A 22921-nucleotide genomic window follows, 5' to 3' on the forward strand; every position below is an offset into this window, starting at 1 on the left:
CTTCATGCATCATTCTCTGTATACTTTACGGAAACTCCATGGCTCCTCTCATCCAGCTCTTCTCCAAGGCATGGTCTACTTCCTGCAGAATCCTCAACAGAATACTTCTAAATCTCCCTTCCACAAAAAAATCTGCAATACAAATGTGTTTTTCATTCCATGCTCACCTTTCAAGGCGTAAAAACTTGGAATGACCTTACTGAAATGACTAGGATGGGACCTAACTACACCAAATTTCGGAAGAAACTTAAAACTCATCTATTTGGCACCTAATCACTTGTATCCTCTTCTCCTCCTGTATCTTCGTGCCCTCCATTGTCCTCCCTACCCTCTTCTAATCCCTTCCTCTGTAATGTCGCCAAGAGCTTGTAAAAGTATGTGCGACGCACAAATTGAAGACGTAAATAAATAAATATATACACACAATATAATCTTATTAACAATACATAATGGTTAACCACAAAATTAAACTACACAAAGCACACTGTGCTTCTCAATATTCATTCCTACCAGAACACAGATAACCCCTATGCAAATATGGAACCACAAACTAAAAGTACCTATATATATCTATCTATCTATATCTGTCTATCTATATATATGAAACCCTAAGATTCAAGACTCTACATGCAGTACAACCCCAGAGAAATAGAAACAAATGCATTTCTTCCTTAACAATGCAAAATATAGAAAGCAGATGTAAATTCTCAAAATTGTCACAATTCAATCACTAAATTGAAAATAAAATCATTTCCCCTACCTTTAATGTGTGATGATTTTGGTTTTCAAACTATGTTTCACAAGCTCTGGCTGCACTTCCTTCTGTCTGTGCTTTTAACTGTGTATCCTGGGCTACCTTATCCATTTGCTGTTTTTCTCTCCTTCACTTTCTGCCATACATCCATCTTTAGCATTAACTTTTAATATTCAACTTTCTTCCATTTTTCTGCTTTCTTCTCAAAATCTACTTTTCCATGCCTTCCCATCTATCCATGTGTACCATGTCCTCCCTCTTTCTTCTCCCCTACTCCCATCTATCCATAAGAAGCATTTCTTATCTCTTCTCTGCCACACCCATTGCTGTGCAGTGCACCACCTCCTCACTCTGTCTTCCCTTTCCCTCCATCCCTATGCATCTAGAGAATGACACGGTGACAAAATTCATCACCGTTCCCGTCCCCGCGGATAACCGTGGGAAACCATCTTCATATCATTCTTTAAGGAGAGAGGGAAGAATCGGAGTATGAATGGCCACAGCCACTGACCCGCAAGCTTTGCTTTGAAGAATGCTGGTGTAGAAGGACTGAGATTGAAATAGACACTAGAAAATGACATGGGATTATTTCCCGCGGTTATCTGCGGGGACGGGAACAGTGATGAATTTTGTCACCGTGTCATTCTCTATATGCATCATCTCATCCCTTTCCCATGGTCAGACATCTCTGTCTTCCCCCTTCCCCTCCCCCCTCATATGGTTTGGCATCTTTCTCCTCTCCTTCCCATTGCCTGGAATCTCTCTCCTCTCCCATGGTCTGGCATCTCTCTCTCCTTCCCTCCCTCTTCCCGAGGTCTAACATCTCTCTCCTCTCCTTTCTGCCATCTAGTATCTCTCTCTCCCCTCCTTCCCTTCCATGGTTTGGCATCTCTCTCTCTCTTTCCCATTCCAGTGGTCTGACGTCTCTCCCTTCTTTGGGTCATCTCTCCTCCCTCCCAATGTAACATTTCTCCCTCCCTCCTCTCCACCATTATCATGTCCAACAATTCTTCCTCTTTTTTCCTTTCCCCCCATATACATTATCTCTTTTTCCTTCTCACGCCACACACCTATGTCCAACAATTCTCCATTCCTTTTCCCTTCCCCACCGGCAGCATTTCTTTCACTCCCTTCTCACTACTCCACCTGTGCAGTATCTCGCTTTACCTCCTTTCCTAACCCTCCTCCCACTGCCCGTGCATTTGTCTTTCCCAACCCTCTCCCAGTATATACAGTATCTGTCTTCCCAGCATCTGTCCTCCCTGCCTTCCCAACTCCCTACCCTCTGGCACTCAGTCTCTCCCTGGCAGGCTTTGCGCCCAGCCCCCTTCCCTCACTCACCCCTCTGTCATGCTCTGCACCCAACTCCTTTCTTCCCCCTGTCAGACTCTGCACCAAGCCCCCCTCCCTGTCCTGTCTTTCTACCTCACAACTAACCCGGTGCGTGGCTGCAGCTGTGGGATGTGGTTTCTTCTGATGCTCAACAGCAACGAACAGGCGCGTGATTTGGTGTGCCTGCTTGGCACTGAGCGACTTGAATGGCTCCTGCAAATTCTTTCAATTTGCAAGAATTCGCAGGAGCCAGTCAAAAAGCTGCTCAGGGCTGAGCAGGCACACCAAAGCGCACGCCTGCTCATTGCCGCTGAGTGGCAGAAGAAACATCCGGGGCTGCCGTCACCCAGCAGGTTAGCAGTGGGCAGGAGCGTGGATAAATTTTTGGTGAGGCCAAGGCCTCTGTAGTCCCCCCCCCCCCGTTCTGGCGCCTATGAATATACCACAGAAAGAGCTGTTTTCTTCTTATGCTGATAGTTTGGTCCTGGCATTTTCTGACTGGCATAGTTTATGCAACTCCATTGTGCAATTGTAAATTATACTTTGGCATCACAATGCTATGACAACAGAATGTGTCATAATATACTTCAAATCATTAGATAAAAAAGTCTCCTATCACTCATAAACCTTGGAATTCCTGAGATAAATGCAGTGTTTCACTATGTGTCACAGAAGTGCCAAATGCCAGCTTGGAGCATTTCAGTTTTGTCAGTATCAAAGCAAGTTACCAGCAGAAAAACTACTTGGGAGTCAAGGGAGAACAGTGAGAAATTTAACTTGAAAGGGAATACCTTGAAATTTATAACTAATATTAATAAAAACTATAAACATACTTTTCTTTGGCATATTTTTCAAGTACTATATAAAAAACTTTTTTTTCCAGAGAGTTCTCACCATCTTCACAGCAGAATTCTGTTGGAAACTATTTTAGAAAGTGTGCATGATTTTTACATTTGTAAATAACAGGATTTATATGTATAAAAGCCCTACACATATACACAGCAATTTTAGAGCACCACTAATCACACATGGAAAAGCCATGATGTGGACAATTTGAAAGGGAACATTTTGTAAACATGTTGTAAGCCAGAAAACTATAATGCATATACAGTATACTTCTACAAATATGGATTTCGGCATTTACTGCTGCTCTGGAGCAGGCATGTCGGCAAGCTACTCATTTGGATCTGGGGTTTGCACCGATGACTGAAGGGGACAATTGTGCGCCCTTCTTGTATTTAAACCTCTTGCCAAAATTTCCTAAAATGAGTTATTTCACTCGACCCCTTAACTTGCTGATCCTGAATGTCCAGTTTTGTAAAACCTGGCACTTACACATAAGTTGCAAAATTGATACCACTCTTTTTTGAATGTGTTTCTTTTTTTTTCAGTTCAGAAAGTTTTATTTATTTTCAAATAGGAGAACAGAATAGTAATATGAACAGGTGCACACAAAAGGCAGATACTGATACAACCAAGAATATATATAATCAGTACAAGCAATAGAGCGTAAATGGATGCAACACAGGATATATAGATGGCAAATACATATAGTTTTTAATAGGAAATGAGAAAATATATATATATATATATATATATATATATATATATATATATATATATATACCAAAGGGCATGTATTATATTAAACATTACAGTAAGAGTATAACAGTGACTAAGTAAGATGATGTGATGAGAGAGTGCCAGACTTCTCTGCATTAGCCTTTTCCTACTTAGTCGTTAGGCATAATGTATTCCACCAGGTATTATGATCTGTGTTAGATAAATTTTTCCAGTTATATAACACATTTTGCAAGGCAAGAGTGAACATTATGCGAACGAGCTTGGCCTCATGATGTGATATAAACATTGGGCTTCTTTTACGAAGGCACGTTAGAGCCTTAACGCGTGGAATAGTGCGCACTAAATTGCCGAGTGCGCTAGCCGCTACTGCCTCCTTTTGAGCAAGCGGTAGATTTTCAGCTAGTGCGTGCTATAGCGCGCTAATCCAGTGCATGCGCTAAAACGCTTAGCGCACCTTTGTAAAAGGAGCCCATAGAGTCATCTATATAACCAAAGAGAATTTGGGAATGATCAACGGCAGCTGATATGGATAAGACATTGGCTATAGTTTTACGAGTTTTATCTCAATAATTGTGTATGAGAGGGCAGAGAAACAGCATATGCTCCAGCGAACCCAAGTGTGTCTTACATGAACATCAAAAGGGAGAGGCGACAACAAATGCCTGTTACCACTGGACATGCTATTCATATACATACTTCATAGAAGGCTACACATTCAGCAAAACCTCTTGTAAAATATATTAGTATTTGTTTCTAAACTGATAGAAAAAAATGGTATTGGTACAATGAAAAGATTTTGTAAATAAGAGGTCCTATGATTTTAAGACCTGTATTAGCTAACCCAAAAACGTAGCAGCCAGTAGCAGAGACCACTCTTGCTTCTTCTTCCCCATCCTTCCTATACTGTTCCCAGTGAAGTTGGGGAGAGGAACCCCCTTCCAGTTCAGCAATAGCTTTTCTAGAAATTGAATTATTTTCCTATTTTGTGTCTGTGGGCAAATAAACTTTAGTCAATCAGTTCCGCACAAGCTAGTAGTCTCTCTTCCAATGCATGCTGTCAGCTGTGTGACAGCACCTTCTACAGGTGAAACAAAGAGGCAATCGCCTCTTTCACGTGTCATCATAGCTTGGATCCTCACCAGTCTCTCTCTAGCTTGCACATACTTCTTTCCCCAGGGACTTCACTCAAAATCACTCTCTCAACATCCCCCTCTCCCCAAAGCATTCAACCAGTCACATTCTCTTTTTCAACCCATCCCCTTTAGGACTTCACCCAGTATCACTCTCTTTCTCACCCCACACCCCTTTCCGCCTTCATCCACTCTCTCTTTTTCAATCCTTCCCCTCACAATCTTCACCTCTCTTTCTTTCAACCTAACCCCCTCAGCCTTGAATCTGTCTCTCTTTCTCAACTCTACCCCCCCCCTCCACAGCCTTCACATAGTTTCTCTTTAATACTGCTAGCTATTCCTCTCACCTCATAGTACACCTTGCTGCAATTCAGCTGTTGTGCAAACTTAAGCCGCATAGTACAGGAAGTTTAGGCTCATCTTGCAGTTTCAAGTCCCATGAGCTTCAAAGCAGCAAAACTCCTGAACATCCTGCACTACGCGGCTCAAGCTTACATAGAAAACAATCATGGAGCAGAAGCAACAAATATGCCATTTAAGGTTAGGTACTGCATCTGGAGCAGGTGGATGGTGGAATCGGAGGAGGATTAGAGCTGCTACAGGATATGTGGAGGAGATTTATGCAGGTCCTGGCAAATATTCAGCTTCAATGGCTAGCACCAAAAGAATTGGGGGTGCCCAGACATGGCTTGGCATAGAAAATCTGGAGCTAAATCTGCCCAGTCAGCGTTTACAAAAAAACAAAAACACACTGACTGATGTGGGCTCAATATCATCTGTAATACATTCAAAAAACTCAGCATATTGCAGTACAGCAGACTCATTTATTTAACGTATTTAAAGTCAGTTAACTGACTTAGAACGGTTTTGGAAAGCCCTATTAGAATTTTCAGAGTAGTTTTAACAAAACAAAGATCTCTATTTGAAGGAAACCAAAATGAAAAAAAAAAAAGTTAATATTTATTGTACCTTTGGGATAACAGAATAAATGATGAAAAAAACTCCTCTATTTCGACAAGAAAAAAACACAAGTAGAACTACATGAAGGTTGCTAAAGGAAATGTTACACTAATCTTAACTTATGTTTCCTAGTTAAGATGAAATAAAGAATAAAATTGCTGAAATTAATAACACCTACCTCCTACAAAAGCATCTCCAGCTCCATTTGTATCAACAATTTTAGTCTGGTCAATTTCAATGACTGGGAAGGCTACTACTTCATCCACTAAAAAGAGAAAAATGAGACAAAGAAAAGCGTTACACAATATGTAAAACTCAATAGTTGTTTTTTTTTAGTTCAATAATTTTTAAGACATCATCATCACAGCAATAAAAAAAGTGAATACAAATATTAATATAAAAACTGAGCATAGAAAATTAACATGATAATTGTTGTTGGAAAAGTTGGTATGTCAATTTATATATCACAGTCCAAAGCAAACCAGCTATCTTGCCATGTGTAACTCCAAATGCAAAGAACTGAACTTTGATATATAGACACTGGGAATATCTCAGAACGCTACTCTGAAAGATATCAGCGTAGCAGCATTCCTCACTGAGTTCACCCTGTGTATATTAAACCTAATGTTTTTTTCTTTTTATATTTTATAGTTCAATTCATAACTTGTCATGAAAATTTTCTTTAAATATATTAATTTTATAAGTTCAAAATGTTTATTATTTTTATAAGGATATAATAAAATCAAGTACAATGCAGAGTCATGTTATCAAACCAAAACCAATGAACAGTCTGTATCCATCAAGTACAGTCAAAATCAGTATTTCTTCATCTTTTTTGCTTATAAAAACTTCATCTTATTATTAAAGCATTCCATTTTCAAAAATTCACTAATGGATAATGCACTTATCTTATATATATCAACTGTGTGGCCGCACTGTTCCCCACCAACGCGTTTCACCTTCTTCTTCAGGACGGGGCTAGTGCTGCAACTGTTGGCTTACACCATTCCATTCTGCGGCCGTTCTAACATTCAAATGATTTGCTTTGGACTGTTATTTAACACTTGCCACAAAACCATTGATTTCTAATTTATATATCAGTCATTAAAATGAGAATGTAAAATATGTCAACAGGTTCCCATAGTAAAGTAATATTCTTATACTAGTGTTTAAGCCCGTTACATTAACGGGTGCTAGAATAGATGTGTAGACTTTTAGCACAATGGGGCGCTGAGGCGTTTCTTTCTTTCTTTCTGTCTTTCTCTCTCCCTGTCCCCCTTTCTTTCTGTCTCTCTCCCTGCCCCCCTGTCTTTCTGTGTGTCTGTCTCTCTCCCTGGCTCCCTGTCTATCTTTCTTTCTGTCTCTCTCCCTACCCCTGTCTTTCTTTCTGTCTCTCTCCCTGACCCCCTGTCTTTCTGTGTGTCTGTCTTTCTTTCTGTCTCTTTCCCTGTCCCCTGCCTGTCTGTCTTTATTTCTGTTTCCCCTGCTCTACAAGGATTTCATTTCCTTTCCAGTCGGTTGGGAGGGAGGATTCGGCTTTTTTTGCATTTTCCAGCTGGGACAACATGTCTGATTGCAGCCCTCCTCCCTTTTACTTCCGGCTCCTTGGCTTCCCGGGCAAACAAACCCAGTCACAACGCCCGTTACGACCCCTTCTGTCTCTCCACTCTTTCACACTGGAATTTTCTCTCCCCCCCCATCTCGCACGTGAACTCTCACTCAAACTGTGACAGTTTCTGTCAACTTCGCCCTCACCAGGCTGGTCTCATTTGCCTCTGCTCCTTGAAAAGAGGAGACCGAGAGGGGACTTGATCGAAACGTTCAAAATACTGTAGGGAATAGATTTAGTAGATAAAGACAGACTGTTCACCCTTTCCAAGGTAGGGAGAACGAGAGGGCACTCTCTAAAGTTGATAGGATATAGATTCCATACAAATGTAAGGAAATTCTTCTTTACCCAGAGAGTGGTGGAAAACTGGAATGCTCTTCTGGAATCTGTTATAGGGGAAAACACCCTCCAGGGTTTCAAGACAAAGTTGGACAAGTTCCTGCTAAACTGAAATGTACGCAGGTGAGGCTGGACTCATTTAGAGCACTGGTCTTTGACCTGAGGGCCGCTGCGTGAGCGGACTGCTGGGCAGGATGGACCACTGGTCTGACCCAGCAGCGGCAATTCTTATGTTCTTATGACTGTTCTGACCCCCTTTGTCACTACCAAACAGAGGCAATATGACCGGTTCTCCTTCCAGACAGTCACGCCCACCTTCCGACCACAACCGTCTCCTTCCTCCACCTTCGCCTTTCGCTCTCAGAAGGCACGGCGGTGTACTGCACATGCGGAGGCACAGAAGCACGAAGGCACAGACACATGGAGTTTCAAGTGCACATGCACGCTAAGGGTTTGATTATAGTTGATGAACTGTTTTTTTTCTGCTGCATAAAGCAAACTGACCAAAGTTTTTTAAAAGTACAATATAATGAAAGAGTGAGATATATATATATCACTCTTTCATTATACAGTATATATTTTACAACTTATACATATTGAAACTACTCTATGACAAGCTTTTACAAAGCTGCACTGCCAAGCAGCACACACTAAATGCTGTGCCACCCATAGGAACAGAACAGATGGCTTGGCATTTAGCGTGCACTGCTTGGTAGCACAGCTTTGTAAAAGTGCCGGCATGCTTGATATGGCTAATATCTATATCTCTATGTATCTGGTATGCTCAAATGTGTGTATTAGAGAATGACACGGGGACAAATTTGTTGCCGTAGGAACTCAATTTCTCCCTGCTCCATTCCTGTAAACTCTGCCTTAACCGCACAAGCCTCGAACACTTATGATTTTAGAGTTTGAGGCTTGTGCGGATGAGGTTGGAACTTACAGGAATGGGGCAGGTACAGGAAAAGAACTCGTGGGGATGGGATGGGAAAATGAGTTCCCGCGAGGATGGGGAAAAATTTGTCCCCATGTCATTCTCTAGTGCAATGGTTCCCAACCCTGTCCTGGAGGACCACCAGGCCAATAGGGTTTTCAGGGTAGCCCTAATGAATATGCATGAGAGATATTGGCATATAATGGAAGTTACAGGCATGCAAATCTGCTCCATACACATTAATTAGGGCTAGCCTGAAAACCCGATTGGCCTGGTGGTCCTCCAGGACAGGGTTGGGAACCACTGCTCTAGTGTGTATACAGTAGATTGAGATACAGAGCATTAATTAACTCTGCTCTGCTTAGGGTTACCAGATTTCCTCTTTACAGAAAAAAGAGGATACCTGGCCTCATGACCCAGTCTACTGGACAGTCCTCTAAAGAGTGGACATATCCAGGTTTTCCTGGACATATGGTAGCCCTAGCTCTTCTGGACCAGCTCTTCTGGGTCCTTATTCCTGCTACATCTTGGTCTAACCTTCTGTAATGTATTTCCTGTTTTCGTATAGGCAGGCGGGAACAAGGCAGGAAGTGGCCATCAGAGCACAGCTAACGTGATAACACAGCACATCATTCTTTTTTGTCTCAACATTCTCTAGCTGGAATGACTGTGCACATTCTGGATTCTAGGCTCAGCAATTTGTTCTGAAGTAAGAGGAGTACCCTCACTGGTTAGCAGTGTTTACCAGCAAACAGACATCTTAAAAAGGGATAAAAGTACAGTACAAGTAATAAAAGGAAATTATGTACTTACCCTGGTAAGCTCTTTTCCAGTAGATAGGTAAGACATTCTAGACAAGTGGGTTGTGTCCCAATGGCTACAAGTCAAACATAGAAGGAATTCAATCCAGATTTTTTTTGTGACTCTGCTCTACTTCAGTGTGCTCTCTGGCTCCACCTCTAGTTGGTACCCAAGCACCGAGAGCCACCTTACAAACATGAAGTAGAGACACCCATGGCAATGAAGTCCATAAACAAGTGCTCTGCTCAAGAAGTAAGCATCAAATAATGCATCAAAGGAGCTCAGAAACAACCCCTGCAGAACATAGTAACATATATACAGATTCTTGGATGGCAGTCAGCTTTTGGGCTGGGTAGAATCAACTTGGAGAAGCAGAAATAGACAGTAGGCAGGTGCAAGAAGGACAGGGCGGGAGTCTAGAATGTATCACCTATCTACAGGAAAAGATCTTACCAGGGTAAGTAAATAATCTCCTTTTCCAGTGCAATAAGCGAGAGACATTCTAGACAAGCAGTCCCTAAATGATAGCATGGTCTAACTGTGACAGCTTGCAAAACCAAGGACCCAAAGGCAGAGTCCTGTCTTGCTGCCATATCCACGCTGTAAAACTTGGCAAACGGGTGCAAGAAGGACCACATTGACGCCCTACAGATCTACTCAGGGGAGACTGCACTAGCTTTGGCCCTTGAAGAAGCCATAGTCCTAGTAGAATGCACATTAACGAAGATGGGAGACTGTGACTCGGACAGAATAAAGGCCAACAAAATGGCCCTATGGATCCATCTGCGTATTGTTGTCTCTGAAGCAGGAACATTGCACTTGATAGAACGAATTAGCACAAACAGATGGCACAAGAGACCAAACTCGTTAGTAGCCTCCTGACAGCGAAGGAGCACTTTGTATATATCCGCATTTTGAAGAAATTTACTCAATGCAGTATACAGCAAGAATAATTCAAGCATAAGCAATAGACAATTACAGCAGTAAAAATATTGAAATTACAAAGTATGGCACAGTATGCTACATTACAACGTTAACATATTACGTGATAAAACATTTCAGAAATGAAGTTATAGTTGATGTGCAGGAGTGGTGCTTTAATGGCAGCTCCAGCAGTGGGGAAGTGAAGCTGATGCCAGTCAGACTTCTACAATCTTTGTCCTGTATGTGGCAAGACATATTGAGATAGATTGGAGTTAGCTTTAACCAGTATGCGGTAAGATGGATCAGGAACAGGTATTTTGTATCACGTTCACATCATTTGAGTACAAGTGTTGTCTATCTTGGGGGGAGGGGGAAGACATCTTATATTGGAACTTAGCAAGTAAAATGAATAATTACTGGATTTTTGGTGCTTGAAAATTATTTTAGCTAGGGTAAGCGTGGATAAACATGTCCTGCTACTGTGGCTCTCTGAACCAGTGGTCTCCAATCAATTTCATGTAAAGGGCCACAGTATGAATACAAGAAAGCTCTGAGGCCACCAAAAGATTTCATGCTTACATATACTACTAACTTTGTAAACCATCTTTATCTCCTTGTTCAGACTGGGTCATTAAAAATGAATACTAATATTTATTGTATAATATTTAAAGGATATATTTTAAAAACTCACTTTATTTTGAATTATCAACAGTAGCAAATTCCATAAATGAGATACCTGAGTAACATGCTTAAGAGATTGTTTGCAGTTACTATATCAAGCGAGCAAGATTGAAATTAATTCATCTATAGGATTTGAAGAAAATTTTAGTCAACTGTTTGAGGGTCACAATGGAGAACTTTGGGGGCAACATGCTGGAGACCAGCGCTCTAAAAAATTATTTCTTTCTTTCACTGGGGGTATCAAAAACCTGTTTTTAAAAGCTGAATTTGCAGTCCCCAGAGTAGAGTGATCAAAGAAAAAAGTCCCACCAACTTTCATGTAGTTTAATATCTCTAAATGAGATAAGGTTTATTTTATGAATAGAAATAGATTTTCTATTTTTTTATACATTATAAAGGCATTTTTCTGATCTAGTCTCACAGGACCAATGAGAAGAAAATTAGAAATCTGACAGAAAGGTAAGAACTGTTCTAGCCAACAAAGATAAAGGTCAATGTGACTAACACCAAAACATTTGAGGATCTTTAACTACAAGGTTATATTGATTCTCTTTCAAGAACAATATAGAGATTCAGTATATACGCAGAAAAAGGAGATAAATAGAGAATACAAGGGTGAAACAGTGAGTTTTCGGTAGTGTGTTGCTAGATGAAACCCTGCTGATTTTTTTAATTTGAACTGTTATAAATACACAAGAGTATCTATGAGACTCAGAGAGGTTTTCTGTTAATTCATTCATGCGATACTTCTTTATAAGCTTTAGGCTTGCAAGCTGTTTTTATATAGTTTGATTATGTATGACATTTACCATATTAAAAATGGAGTTTTGCAGTGACAGTGTGAAAATATTTTCCAGAAAAATCTTGTGAATGCATTACAGCAATCCCTGTCTATATGAATAACTTGCAGAAATATGTCATTCAATTTTAAGTGTGAACCAATTAGTTTTACCAAGGAGCAGCAATGGCTTTAACAGATAACAGAGATGAAGATATGATATCTCATGAAGTAATGGAGATCTATGGAACATATGTTTACACTAAAAGAAGAATAACATGTGCACTGATGCGACATACTTAATGGAGGGGGTGTTGCATTTTTACAGAGAAATGATATCATATGTATAGAACATAAGCAGTGCCTCCGCTGGGTCAGACCCGAGGTCCATCGTGCCCAGCAGTCCACTCACGCGGTGACCCAACAGGTCCAGGACCTATGTAATAATCCTCTATCTATACCCCTCTATCCCCTTTTCTAGCAGAAAATTGTCCAATCCCTTCTTGAACCCCAATACCGTTCTCTGTCCTATCATGCCCTCCGGAAGCTCATTCCGGTTGTCCACTACACATTGGGTGAAGTAGAACTTCCTAGCATTTGTTTTGAAACTGTCTCCTTTCAACTTTTCCGAATGCCCTCTCGTTCTTGTAGTTTTCGAAAGTTTGAAGAATCTGTCCCTCTCCACTTTCTCTATGCCCTTCATGATTTTGTAAGTCTCTATCATATCCCCTCTAAGTCTCCTCTTCTCCAGAGAAAAGAGACCCAGTTTCTCCAATCTCTCAGCGTATGAAAGGTTTTCCATACCTTTTATCAAACGTGTCACTCTCCTTTTAAACCCTCTCGAGTATCGCCATATCCTTCTTAAGGTAAGGCGACCAATATTGGACGCAGTACTCCAGATGCGGACGCACCATCACCTGATACAACGACAGGATAACTTCTTTCATTCTGGTTGTAATACCCCTCTTGATTATACCTAGCATTCTATTCGCTCTCTTAGCGGCCTCTGCGCACTGTGCTGTCGGCTTCATTGTCTTGTCCATCATTACCCCCAAGAAAAGAATGCAGTTGAAAAATTCTACAGAGAAAGACTAAATCTGTGTCAGAAACCGAGAACTACTGCATATGTGAATTAAACTGAAACACAGACCTTGGAATTGGGCAGGCCATGGAGTCCATAGCTCCAGCAAAATCTTGAGCCAAGCCCAGCCCAACCCATCTGCTATTGTAAACTAGGAGCCTGCCTAAAATAGAGGTGACAGGAGTCATTCTGCTGCTGCCGGCCTCTCTTCCAGAGGTGAAGAGCAAAGTGGATTCAGCACCAGTGCCTAGAAGAGCAGGTCTGTGATCATTAGCTGTTGCAGCCCACCCCAATCCCATGAGAGGAAATACTATATCAGAGGGAGGTGGGATGCAATGAGGACTTACAATGGGATGCAATGAGGAGTGCTGGGGGTAGAGTTTGGGTGGGGCTTGGTATGGAGCTAGGGGAGAAGCTTGACCTCACCAACCAAGGAAGAGCTTGGATGCACCTGAACTGTAAGATCAAGAGCTAGATTTACTGTTACATGCTAGTATGTTATCATCCATTAAAACAAGTTATTTACCACAGGTCCCTTTTTATACAATAAGTTCTAGTTAACAAGTAGGGTTAGATGACATTAATGCACTTGTTAAGCTTATTAACCATGACTACAAAAATATATGCATAATAGGGGACATCAAAACACCACAGAAAATAAGTATTGCCATATTGGGACAAACTGATCCATCAAGCCCAGTATCCTGTTTCTAGCAGAAGCCAATCCAGGTCACAAGTACTTGGCATGATCCCAAAATTGTAAGAGATTTTATGCTGCTTATCCCAGAAATAAACAGTGGATTTTCCCAAGTTTATCTTAATAATGGCTTAGGGACTTTTCTTTTAGGGACTTGGTTAAACCTTTTTTAAACCCTACTACACTACCCGCTTTTACATACAACATTTTCTGGCAATAACATGCCAGAGTTTAATTACACATTCACTGAAGAAATATTTTATCCAATTTGTTTGAAATTTACTACTTAGTAGCATCATTGTGTGTTCCCCAAGTCTTTGTCGTTTTGGAAAAATGTAAATAAGCAAATCACATCTACCCATTCCAATCTACTCACTATTTTATAGACCTCTATATTACCCTCTCCCATCTATTCTTCAAGATGAAGAGCCCTTCTTTAGCCTTTCCTCATAGGGATGTCATCCCATCCCCTTTATAATTTTCATTGCCCTTCTTTGTATCTTTTCCAATTCGCTATATCTTTTTTGAGATGTGGTGATCAAAACTCCACAAGTTGAGGTCACATCATGCAGAGAAGGGAGATGCTTGCTGAACAGAGATGGAAGATGAATGGTGAGCATGGAGAAAAAAGACATGTCAAATGATCAAGAGACCCTGGCAAGTGGGTTAAGAGTAGACAAACGGAAACAGAAACCAATGTGATGTGAAGAATATATGACCAGACAGCAAAAGGTAGAATATATCAGATTTGAAATATGTATCCTGACACAGGCTGTGATTCTTTAGCTTCCAGCTGGCTTAGGACTCTCTCTGACCAGGAGGCAGTTGCCCTCATTGCACTCCCCTAACACTATTCCTGTCATGTGTGACTGCGGTATTCTGTTAGCATGATTTTTCTGTGTATCATTCTGTAATAATTTGGCTTATTCAGTTTTCGCGATAGTAGAGGGAATTTTTGTGAAGGGGAGTGGAGACGGGGGTTTTGTTGATTCTTGCTCTGTATAGAATATGGTTTCTTTTTATACTTTAATAAAATAAGTTTAATTTAAAATCATAACTATTTGAGGCTTGTGTGGATGGGATCAGATGGTTTGCAGGGATAGGGCAAGGAAGAGGGTCGAGCTCGCAGGGACGGGGTGGAGATGGGGACCGAGCTTTCAGGGTTCGAGCTCATGGGGACAAGGTGAAGACTGGGACAAATTATTCCCCCATGTCATTCTCTACTCTAAATCGCTCTCCAAGGTAGGAGGAGCACATGCTCAGAAAACTGTTTGGATTTCTGTAACTCCCGGATTGTGAAAGCCTAGAGCATGGAATCCGGAAGGTACTTAACAGAAACACCATTCTTTCATTTAGGAATATTGGTCAGGTGAAGCTATTCATTTTTAAGTTTTTATTATTTTAATATACATCACCACCCAAGATATACAAGAAAATGCAAAATAATATTTCTTAACCATAGAAAGAAAACATATTACTTCTCATAATTTACCAAGCAGAAAGCAAATGAAATACAAAAACAATGAGCATATATATTTATGGACCCTTCATACTAACCTCATCTGCAGTAACAAATATAAGGGAAATATTACTATTGTTTAGGCATCTTATCTTTAAGGAAATTTTCTAAATGCACAAGATTCATAAAAATGTAATTTTGATTACTCAAATGTAACTAGGCATCTAAAGCAAAATTGTAAGAAAAATGTAGCTCCCATATCGAAAACTCAAGGCTTCAGGTGTAGAAAAGCTCTTTTTTTCAACTGATTAGCTCTAGCCACATTAAGAAATATTTGTACAGCCTGACTACAAAAAAGCAGATTTTTTTTTTTTAGGAAAATAAGCCTTAGGAATAGTCTGGGTGAAGCTATTTATCATGAAAGAATTGTGTGTTCTTAATGATAACTAAACTCATACAGATTGCCCTGATCAAAAGTTTACATACCCCTGAATGTTTGGGCTGATAATATATACACTCAAGTTGACACACACACACAGGTTGAGATGGCAATGAAGGTTAAGTATCCACACCTGTGCCTTGTTTGGTTGTAATTAGCATCTGTATATAAACAGTCAATGAGTTTCTTAGCACTTGAGAAACCCTTGTGCATTTCATCCAGGGCTGAACCGACGGCTGGTTACTGAAGCATGGGAAAAAGCAAAAACTGTCAAAAGAACTGCAAGCAAAAGTAGTTCAACTTTATAAATCAGGTGAAGGATCTAAAATGATATCCAAAGATTTGAAAATGTCAATCAGTACTGTTTGAACTTTCATCAAAAATGGAAAATTATGGGTTCTGTTAATACTAAGTGATGGTCAGGTAGGATAAGAAAGATTTAAGACAACTACTAGGAAATTTGTAGGGATGCAAAGAAAAACCCACAAGCAACTTCTACTGAAACACAGGCTTCTCTGAAACAGAGTGGTGTGGCTGTTTCAGTATCCACAATAAGGGAGATACTTGAACAAAAAAGGGCTGCAAAGTAGAATTGCCAAAAGAAAGTCACTGCTTGCTTGCAAATTGCCAAACAGCAGTTAAAGAAACCTCAAAACTTGTGGAACAAAATAATTTGGAGCGATGAGACCAAAACTGAACTTTATAGCTACAGCGCTATGTTTGGAGAGGCGTCAACAAGGTCCATGAAGAGAAGCACATCATCCATACCTTGAAGCATGGAGGTGGATCTCTGCTGTTTTCAGTGTGTGTGAGCTATAGTGGCAAGAGAATTTAGTCAAAGTTGATGGCAGGATGAATTCAGTATCTTATCAGAAAATATTGGAGGAGAATTTGCATTCTTCAGCCATTGGGCGCACTTGGACTTTCCAATATGATAATGATCCGAAACACAGGGAAGTCAACCGTTCAGTGGCTGCAGCAGAAAAAAGTAAAGGTTCTGGAGTGGTCATCACAGTCTTCTGATGTGAATATCATTGAGACACTTTGGGGAGAACTCAAACATGCATTTATGCTACACAAGCAAAACAATTTATAGGATCTGGGGGCTTTTTGCCAAAAAGAATGAGCAGCTTTATTGCACGAGAAAATAAAGAGAATCATTCACAGCTATGTAAGCCGTCTTTGATGCAAAAGGGGGTAATACATAATATTAAGAACTAAGGGTATGTAAAATTTTGAATACTTCTGAGCCTATCACTTCTTCATCCTATGCATTCTCGTTCCAGAGCTTCCTGTCAAATGAAAGACTCGAGTCATATACATTTACACCACGTAGTTATTTAAATGTCTCTATCATATCTCCCCTCTCCCGCCTTTCCTCTAAAGTATACATATCTTTAAGTATCTTTAAGTCTGTCCCCATATGCTTTATGACGAAGACCATGAACCATTTTAGTAACCTTCCTCTGGACCGACTCCATCCTTTTTATATCTTTTTGCAAGTGTGGTCTCCACACTTGTACACAATATTCTAAATGAGGTCTCATCAGAGTCTTATATAAGGGCATCAATACCTATATTTTCCTACTGGTCTTACCTCCTCCTATTCACCCTACCATCCTAGCTTTTGCCGTCACCTTTTAAACCTGTTTGACCATCTTAAGATCATCACATACAATCACACCCAAGTCACGCTCTTCTGTCTTGCACATAAGTTCTTCACCCCCTAAACTGTACAGTTCCTTTGGGTTTTTGCAGCCCAAATGCATGACCTTGCATTTCTTAACATTAAATTTCAGCTGCCAAATTTCAGAACATTGTTCAAGCTTCGCTAGGTCTTTCTTCATGTTATTCACACCATCCAGGGTGTCTACTCTATTGCAGATTTTGGTATCATCCGCAAAGAGGCAAATCTTACCCGATAGCCCTTCAGCAATATTGCTTATAAAAATATTAAAAAGAACAGGCCCAAGAACAGAACATTGAGGAACATTGAAAACATAGTAGTTAGCACTTAATTTTTGCAGATTATTTAGATTGTTTTAATTGTCTGAAGATTTACCTGCAATATCCTTAACTATCACAGCTTCATATGTTGGATTTTATTGATGTATCAGCTTTAACTCATTCTTTTAATATTCATGTTAGTTCACACTGTCATGTATATGCTGTTTATTTATCACTTATTGTTAATGGGCAAACTGCAATCTGCTGTGCGATTCTTAATCAAGAAAAACAGCCTATAAATTATTTTAAATTGAACAGAGTGGAAAAGTAATGAGAGGTGATTAGAATTCTTATGACTATTTCCAGTACATAGCGATTAATCACTTTCTAGAACTACTGGGAGGAGGTAAAGTGTTTCATGGATAATGCAGGGTTTGGGAAAGATGTCTTCTGAATTTAACTCATGGAACAAGTTTCTTCCTGGATTGTGGTTTCCGAAGCAATCCTGAAGAACTGTCAGTCATCTAGGTTACTTATGATATCTGCAAATTTTAAGATAATTAATATTTGAAAATTTTATACACACTAAAAACAGAATATTGAGGTTATAATTCAGTGGTAGCAGTGACCATATCAGTTTAAATGCCAACACTTAAATTAATATAATAATAATAATAGCTTTATTTATATCCCATCATATCTTTTCAGTTCAAGATGGTATACAGTATAGCAGCAAAGTGATTACAAGGTGCAGGTAGAGCTATAAGTACAGGTTTGTAGCTAGTACATGGGTATCAGGAATAATTGCATAGGTTTGGGTGGGAGAGGAGGGGGGTAAGTGAGGAGAAATTGGAGGAGAGAAAGTCAGGTTTTGAAGGAAGAGAGTTCAAACAAATTTGTCGAATAGGTAGGTTTTCATTGCTTTTCTGAAAGATTGGTATGTTGAAGAATTCAGGAGGAGGTTACTTAAAATGTTGTTCCAGATGCCTGCTTGGAAGGATAGTGTCCTATCGAGGAGTCTTTTGAATTGACATCCCTTGGAATTAGGGAAAGCGAATAGTAATAGTCTGCGAGAGAGGCGGGGTTTTTCCTGTAGGACAAAGTGTCTCAGAAGGTAGGTGGATGAGCTGCCGAAGAGTGTCTTGTGGCATAGGCATCTAAATTTGAAGATAATTCTAGCCTCAATTGGAAGCCAATGGAGTTTTTTGAAATATGGGGTGATGTGGTCTGATTTTTTTAGTCTGAAGATCAATCGTACCGCCATGTTTTGGATCGTTCTCAGTCTTTTAAAGTTTTTTTTTATGGGATCCAAGGTAGATTATGTTGCAGGTATCCAGTGATCTGAGGATTAATGATTCTACTAGTAGTCTAAACGATGTGGAGTCTAAGTAGGGATTTAGCATGCGTAGTTTCCATAGAAGGTTGAAACATTTTTTGATCAAGATGTTGGTGTGGGTTTCAAGTGTTAGTTGTTGGTCAAGGATGAAACCTAGGATTTTTATGGTGGGGTCAATTGGGAAGTTTTTTCCATTAAGGTGATTGATGAGTCAATGGGTTTTCTTAGTTGGGGTGGCTATGAAGAATTTGGTTTTTTCTGGGTTTAGTTTGAGTTTAAAGTTTTTTGTCCGGAGTGTTACCTGGTCAATGACTGATGAGATGAAGAGTCTGGTTTCTGTTGACATGGTAGAGATTGGGATGACAATAGTGATGTCATCCACATAGATGTAGGCTTAGAGGTTCAGTTTTGAAAGTTCTTGGCCTAGGGAGGCCATGTATATGTTGAAAACGGTCGGGGACAGAGGGGAGCCTTGGGGAATGCCACAGGGATTGGTCCATGATTGTGAATAGGTTTGTTCACCGAGGACTTGGTAGGAGCAGGTTTTTTTATGAAGCCTTTGAACCAGTTTAGTACTTGGCCCAAGATACCTAAGGCTCAGGAGTATGTCGTAGTCCACTAGATCAAAGGCACTGCTCAGATCAAATTGTAGAATCAATGCCTGGTTTCCTGAGCTGAGGATGTGTGAAATGTGGTCCACAATGGAGGCTAAAGCGGTTTTGGTACTGTGGTGTGAACGAAATCCTGATTGGTATTCATGTAGTAATGAGAATTTACCTAAATAGCTTGTCAACACCATGTTGATCAGTCCTTCCATCAGTTTGGTAAAGAAGGGGATGTTGGCAACTGGTCTGTAGTTGGAGGTTGAGGAGTTGGGATCTTTGTAGTTCTTCACGATGGGTGAGATGAAGATGTGGCCAAGTTCGGTTGGGAACTCGCCCTTGATTGTGTGATCCAATCTTAGAGCAGGACTTTGAAGGGGGAGGTAGATGCTTTAATGATGATGAGTGGACAGATGTCTAGGCGGCAACAGGAGTTGGCATATTTGTTGTAGAGTTGGAGGAATTGGAACTAATTGGGGGTTTCAAAGTGGTTCCAGGACATGTCAGCAGGAATCGTGTCGGAGAGGGGAAGCGAGGTAGAAAGGGGATAGTTCGGGAGGGAATTTTGGAAAGAAGCTCTAAGTATGTTGTAGGACCACTAGGAAATAGTGATCACAACATGATCCGGTACAAACTAGAGGTAGGAGCATCCAAAGTGAAAAGAACTGCAGCGACAACGCTCAACTTCAGGAAAGGGGACTATGAAGCTATGAGAGCAGTGGTGAAAAAGAAACTCAAAAATCGCTCAAAATGGATGGAAACCATAGAGAAAGCATGGTCTATATTCAAGGACACGGTGCTAGAAGCACAAAACCTGTACATTCCCAGGTTTAGGAAAGGGTGCAAAAAAAAATCGAACAAAAGACCCGGTATGGATAACGACAGAAGTAAAGAGGGCGATAGGAGATAAAAGAAAATCGTTCCGAAAATGGAAAAAGGACCAAACCGAGGAAAACCGGAAAGAACACAAAAATTTCCAGAAAGAATGTCACCGAGTGGTTAGGAAAGCAAAGAGAGAATACGAGGAGAAGCTGGCTGAGAAATCCAGAGACTTCAAATCGTTCTTCAGATACGTCAAGGGGAAACAACCGGCGAGGGAGGAAGTTGGACCGTTGGATGATGGAGACAGAAAGGGGGTGGTAAAAGAGGAAAAAGAGGTAGCCGAAAGGTTAAACAAGTTCTTCTCGTCGGTCTTCACGAGCGAGGACACATCGAATGTACCAGAACCAGAAGAGATCATAAGTGGAGATCAAGAGGAAAAACTGGTGCATATAGAGATAAGCCATGAGGAGGTCCTCAAACAGATAGACAGACTAAAAAGCGACAAATCACCGGGCCCGGACGGAATCCACCCAAGGGTTCTAAAAGAGCTAAGGAACGAAATAGCGGAAACTCTCCAACAAATTTGCAACTTGTCCTTGAAAACTGGGGAGATCCCGGAGGACTGAAAAATACAAATATCACACCTATCTTTAAAAAGGGATTGAGGGGTGACCCGGGGAACTACAGGCCAGTAAGCCTGACTTCAGTCCCAGGCAAGATGATGGAGGCACTAATAAAGGACACCATCTGCGAACACATAGAAAAAAATGGACAACTAAAAGTGAGCCAGCACGGCTTCTGCAAGGAAAGATCGTGCCAAATGAACCTACTGCACTTTTTTGAAGGGATAAACAGCCAGATGGACAAAGGAGAACCCATAGACATCATCTATCTCGACTTCCAAAAGGCCTTTGACACGATGCCCCATGAGCGGCTTCTTAGGAAGCTGTGGAGCCACGGGGTGGAAGGGGACGTGCACAGATGGATTAAACACTGGTTGGCAGACAGAAAGCAACGGGTCGGAGTGAAGGGACACTACTAGGACTGGCGGAAGGTCACGAGCGGTGTTCCCCAGGGGTCGGTGCTCGGACCACTGTTGTTCAATGTATTCATAAACGACCTAGAAGCAGGGACGAAGTGTGAAGTTATAAAATTTGCGGATGACACCAAACTCTGCAGCAGGGTTAGAACCACGGAAGAATGTGAAGACCTACAAAAGGACCTAAACAAACTGGAGGAGTGGGCAAGCAAATGGCAAATGCGCTTTAATATAGAGAAATGCAAGGTCATGCATTTAGGAAAAAAAAACCCCGATGTTCAGCTACAAAATGGGGGGGTCAGTGCTAGGGGATAGTAATCTTGAAAAAGACTTGGGTGTACTGGTAGATACTACAATGAAACCAATGGCACAATGTGCAGCGGCTTCCAAGAAAGCAAACAGAATGTTGGGTATTATTAAGAAGGGCATTACGACCAGGAAGAAGGAAGTCATCATGCCGCTGTATCATGCGATGGTTCGTCCGCATCTGGAGTACTGTGTCCAGTATTGGTCACCGTACCTCAAGAAGGACATGGCGATACTTGAAAGGGTCCAGAGAAGAGCGACGAAAATGATAACAGGTATGGAAAACCTTTCATACACAGACAGGTTGGGAAGGCTGGGGCTCTTCTCCCTTGAAAAGAGGAGACTCAGAGGAGACATGATAGAGACTTTCAAGATCATGAAGGGCATAGAGAGGGTGGAAAGGGACAGATTCTTCAGATTATTGGGAACCACAAGCACCAGGGGGCACTCAGAGAAGCTGAAAGGGGACAATTTTAGAACCAATGCTAGGAAGTTCTTCTTTACACAGAGGGTGGTGGACACCTGGAATGCGCTTCCGGAGGTTGTGATAGGACAGAGTACACTACGGGGGTTCAAGGAAGGTTTGGATAAATTCCTGAATGATAGGGGGATTGAAGGATACAAATAGGGGTAAAGATAGGTTTTAGACAGAGTATAGATAGAAGGATAAAAGGGATTAGAGAAGGATCACATTACAGGTCATGGGCCTGATGGGCCGCCGCGGGTGCGGACTGCTGGGCACGATGGACCTCGTGTCTGACCCAGCGGAGGCAACTTCTTATGTTCTTATGAGAATTTTTGTCTGGAAGTGGGATGCGAGTTGAGTGAAGGTGGATCTTTTATGATGGTTGACTTCAAATAGCGTATTTATTAATGTGAAGAGTTCTTTACTCTTGGTTGTGGGTGAACCTATTTTGTTCGAATAATACATGCGTCATTTTTCATTTGACAATCTTTTGTACTCGTATCTTAGCTCTCCATATTGATTTATCCTTATCCAACTTTGTTTTTCTCCAAGTTCTTTCTAGTTGGCGTGCCTTTCATTTTAGTGTTGTCAGCTCTATGTTGCACCAACCATCTATTATGTGTCTTCTCTTTTTATCTTTTTTTAGTGGTGCAATTTTGTCTAGGATCAGGCTGCTAGCATTGTTCCAGTTTGTGTCAAAATTATTACCTATATCGAAATTGGGTGCTAGTTCAAAGTGTGACCAGAATTCAGTGGGATCTAAGGAGGGTCTGAAGGTTGTGATTGAGGCATCCTTTCTGTGTTTAACTGATGGATTTGAGTTTGAATTGCTCCAGAGCAGTTGAAAGTTGGCGAGCATGTGGTCTGACCAGATACATAGAAACAGAAACTTAGAAAAATG

At 40.9% G+C, this 22921-nt stretch overlaps 1 protein-coding gene across 3 annotated transcripts in view; it reads right to left on the reverse strand.

Annotated features, from left to right (window-relative positions):
• ADK (adenosine kinase) overlaps window positions 1–22921 on the reverse strand; it is a 594014-nt gene that overhangs the window by 34518 nt on the left and 536575 nt on the right. For all 3 annotated transcript variants that reach the window (XM_033941773.1, XM_033941775.1, XM_033941774.1), the window contains exon 10: window positions 5939–6025. In XM_033941773.1, coding sequence (XP_033797664.1) covers window positions 5939–6025 — 87 coding nt within the window. The remainder of the gene's footprint in view (window positions 1–5938; window positions 6026–22921) is intronic.

The sequence above is a fragment of the Geotrypetes seraphini genome, chromosome 4 (genome assembly GCF_902459505.1).
Source record: "Geotrypetes seraphini chromosome 4, aGeoSer1.1, whole genome shotgun sequence".
In the NCBI taxonomy this organism is placed as follows: domain Eukaryota; kingdom Metazoa; phylum Chordata; class Amphibia; order Gymnophiona; family Dermophiidae; genus Geotrypetes; species Geotrypetes seraphini.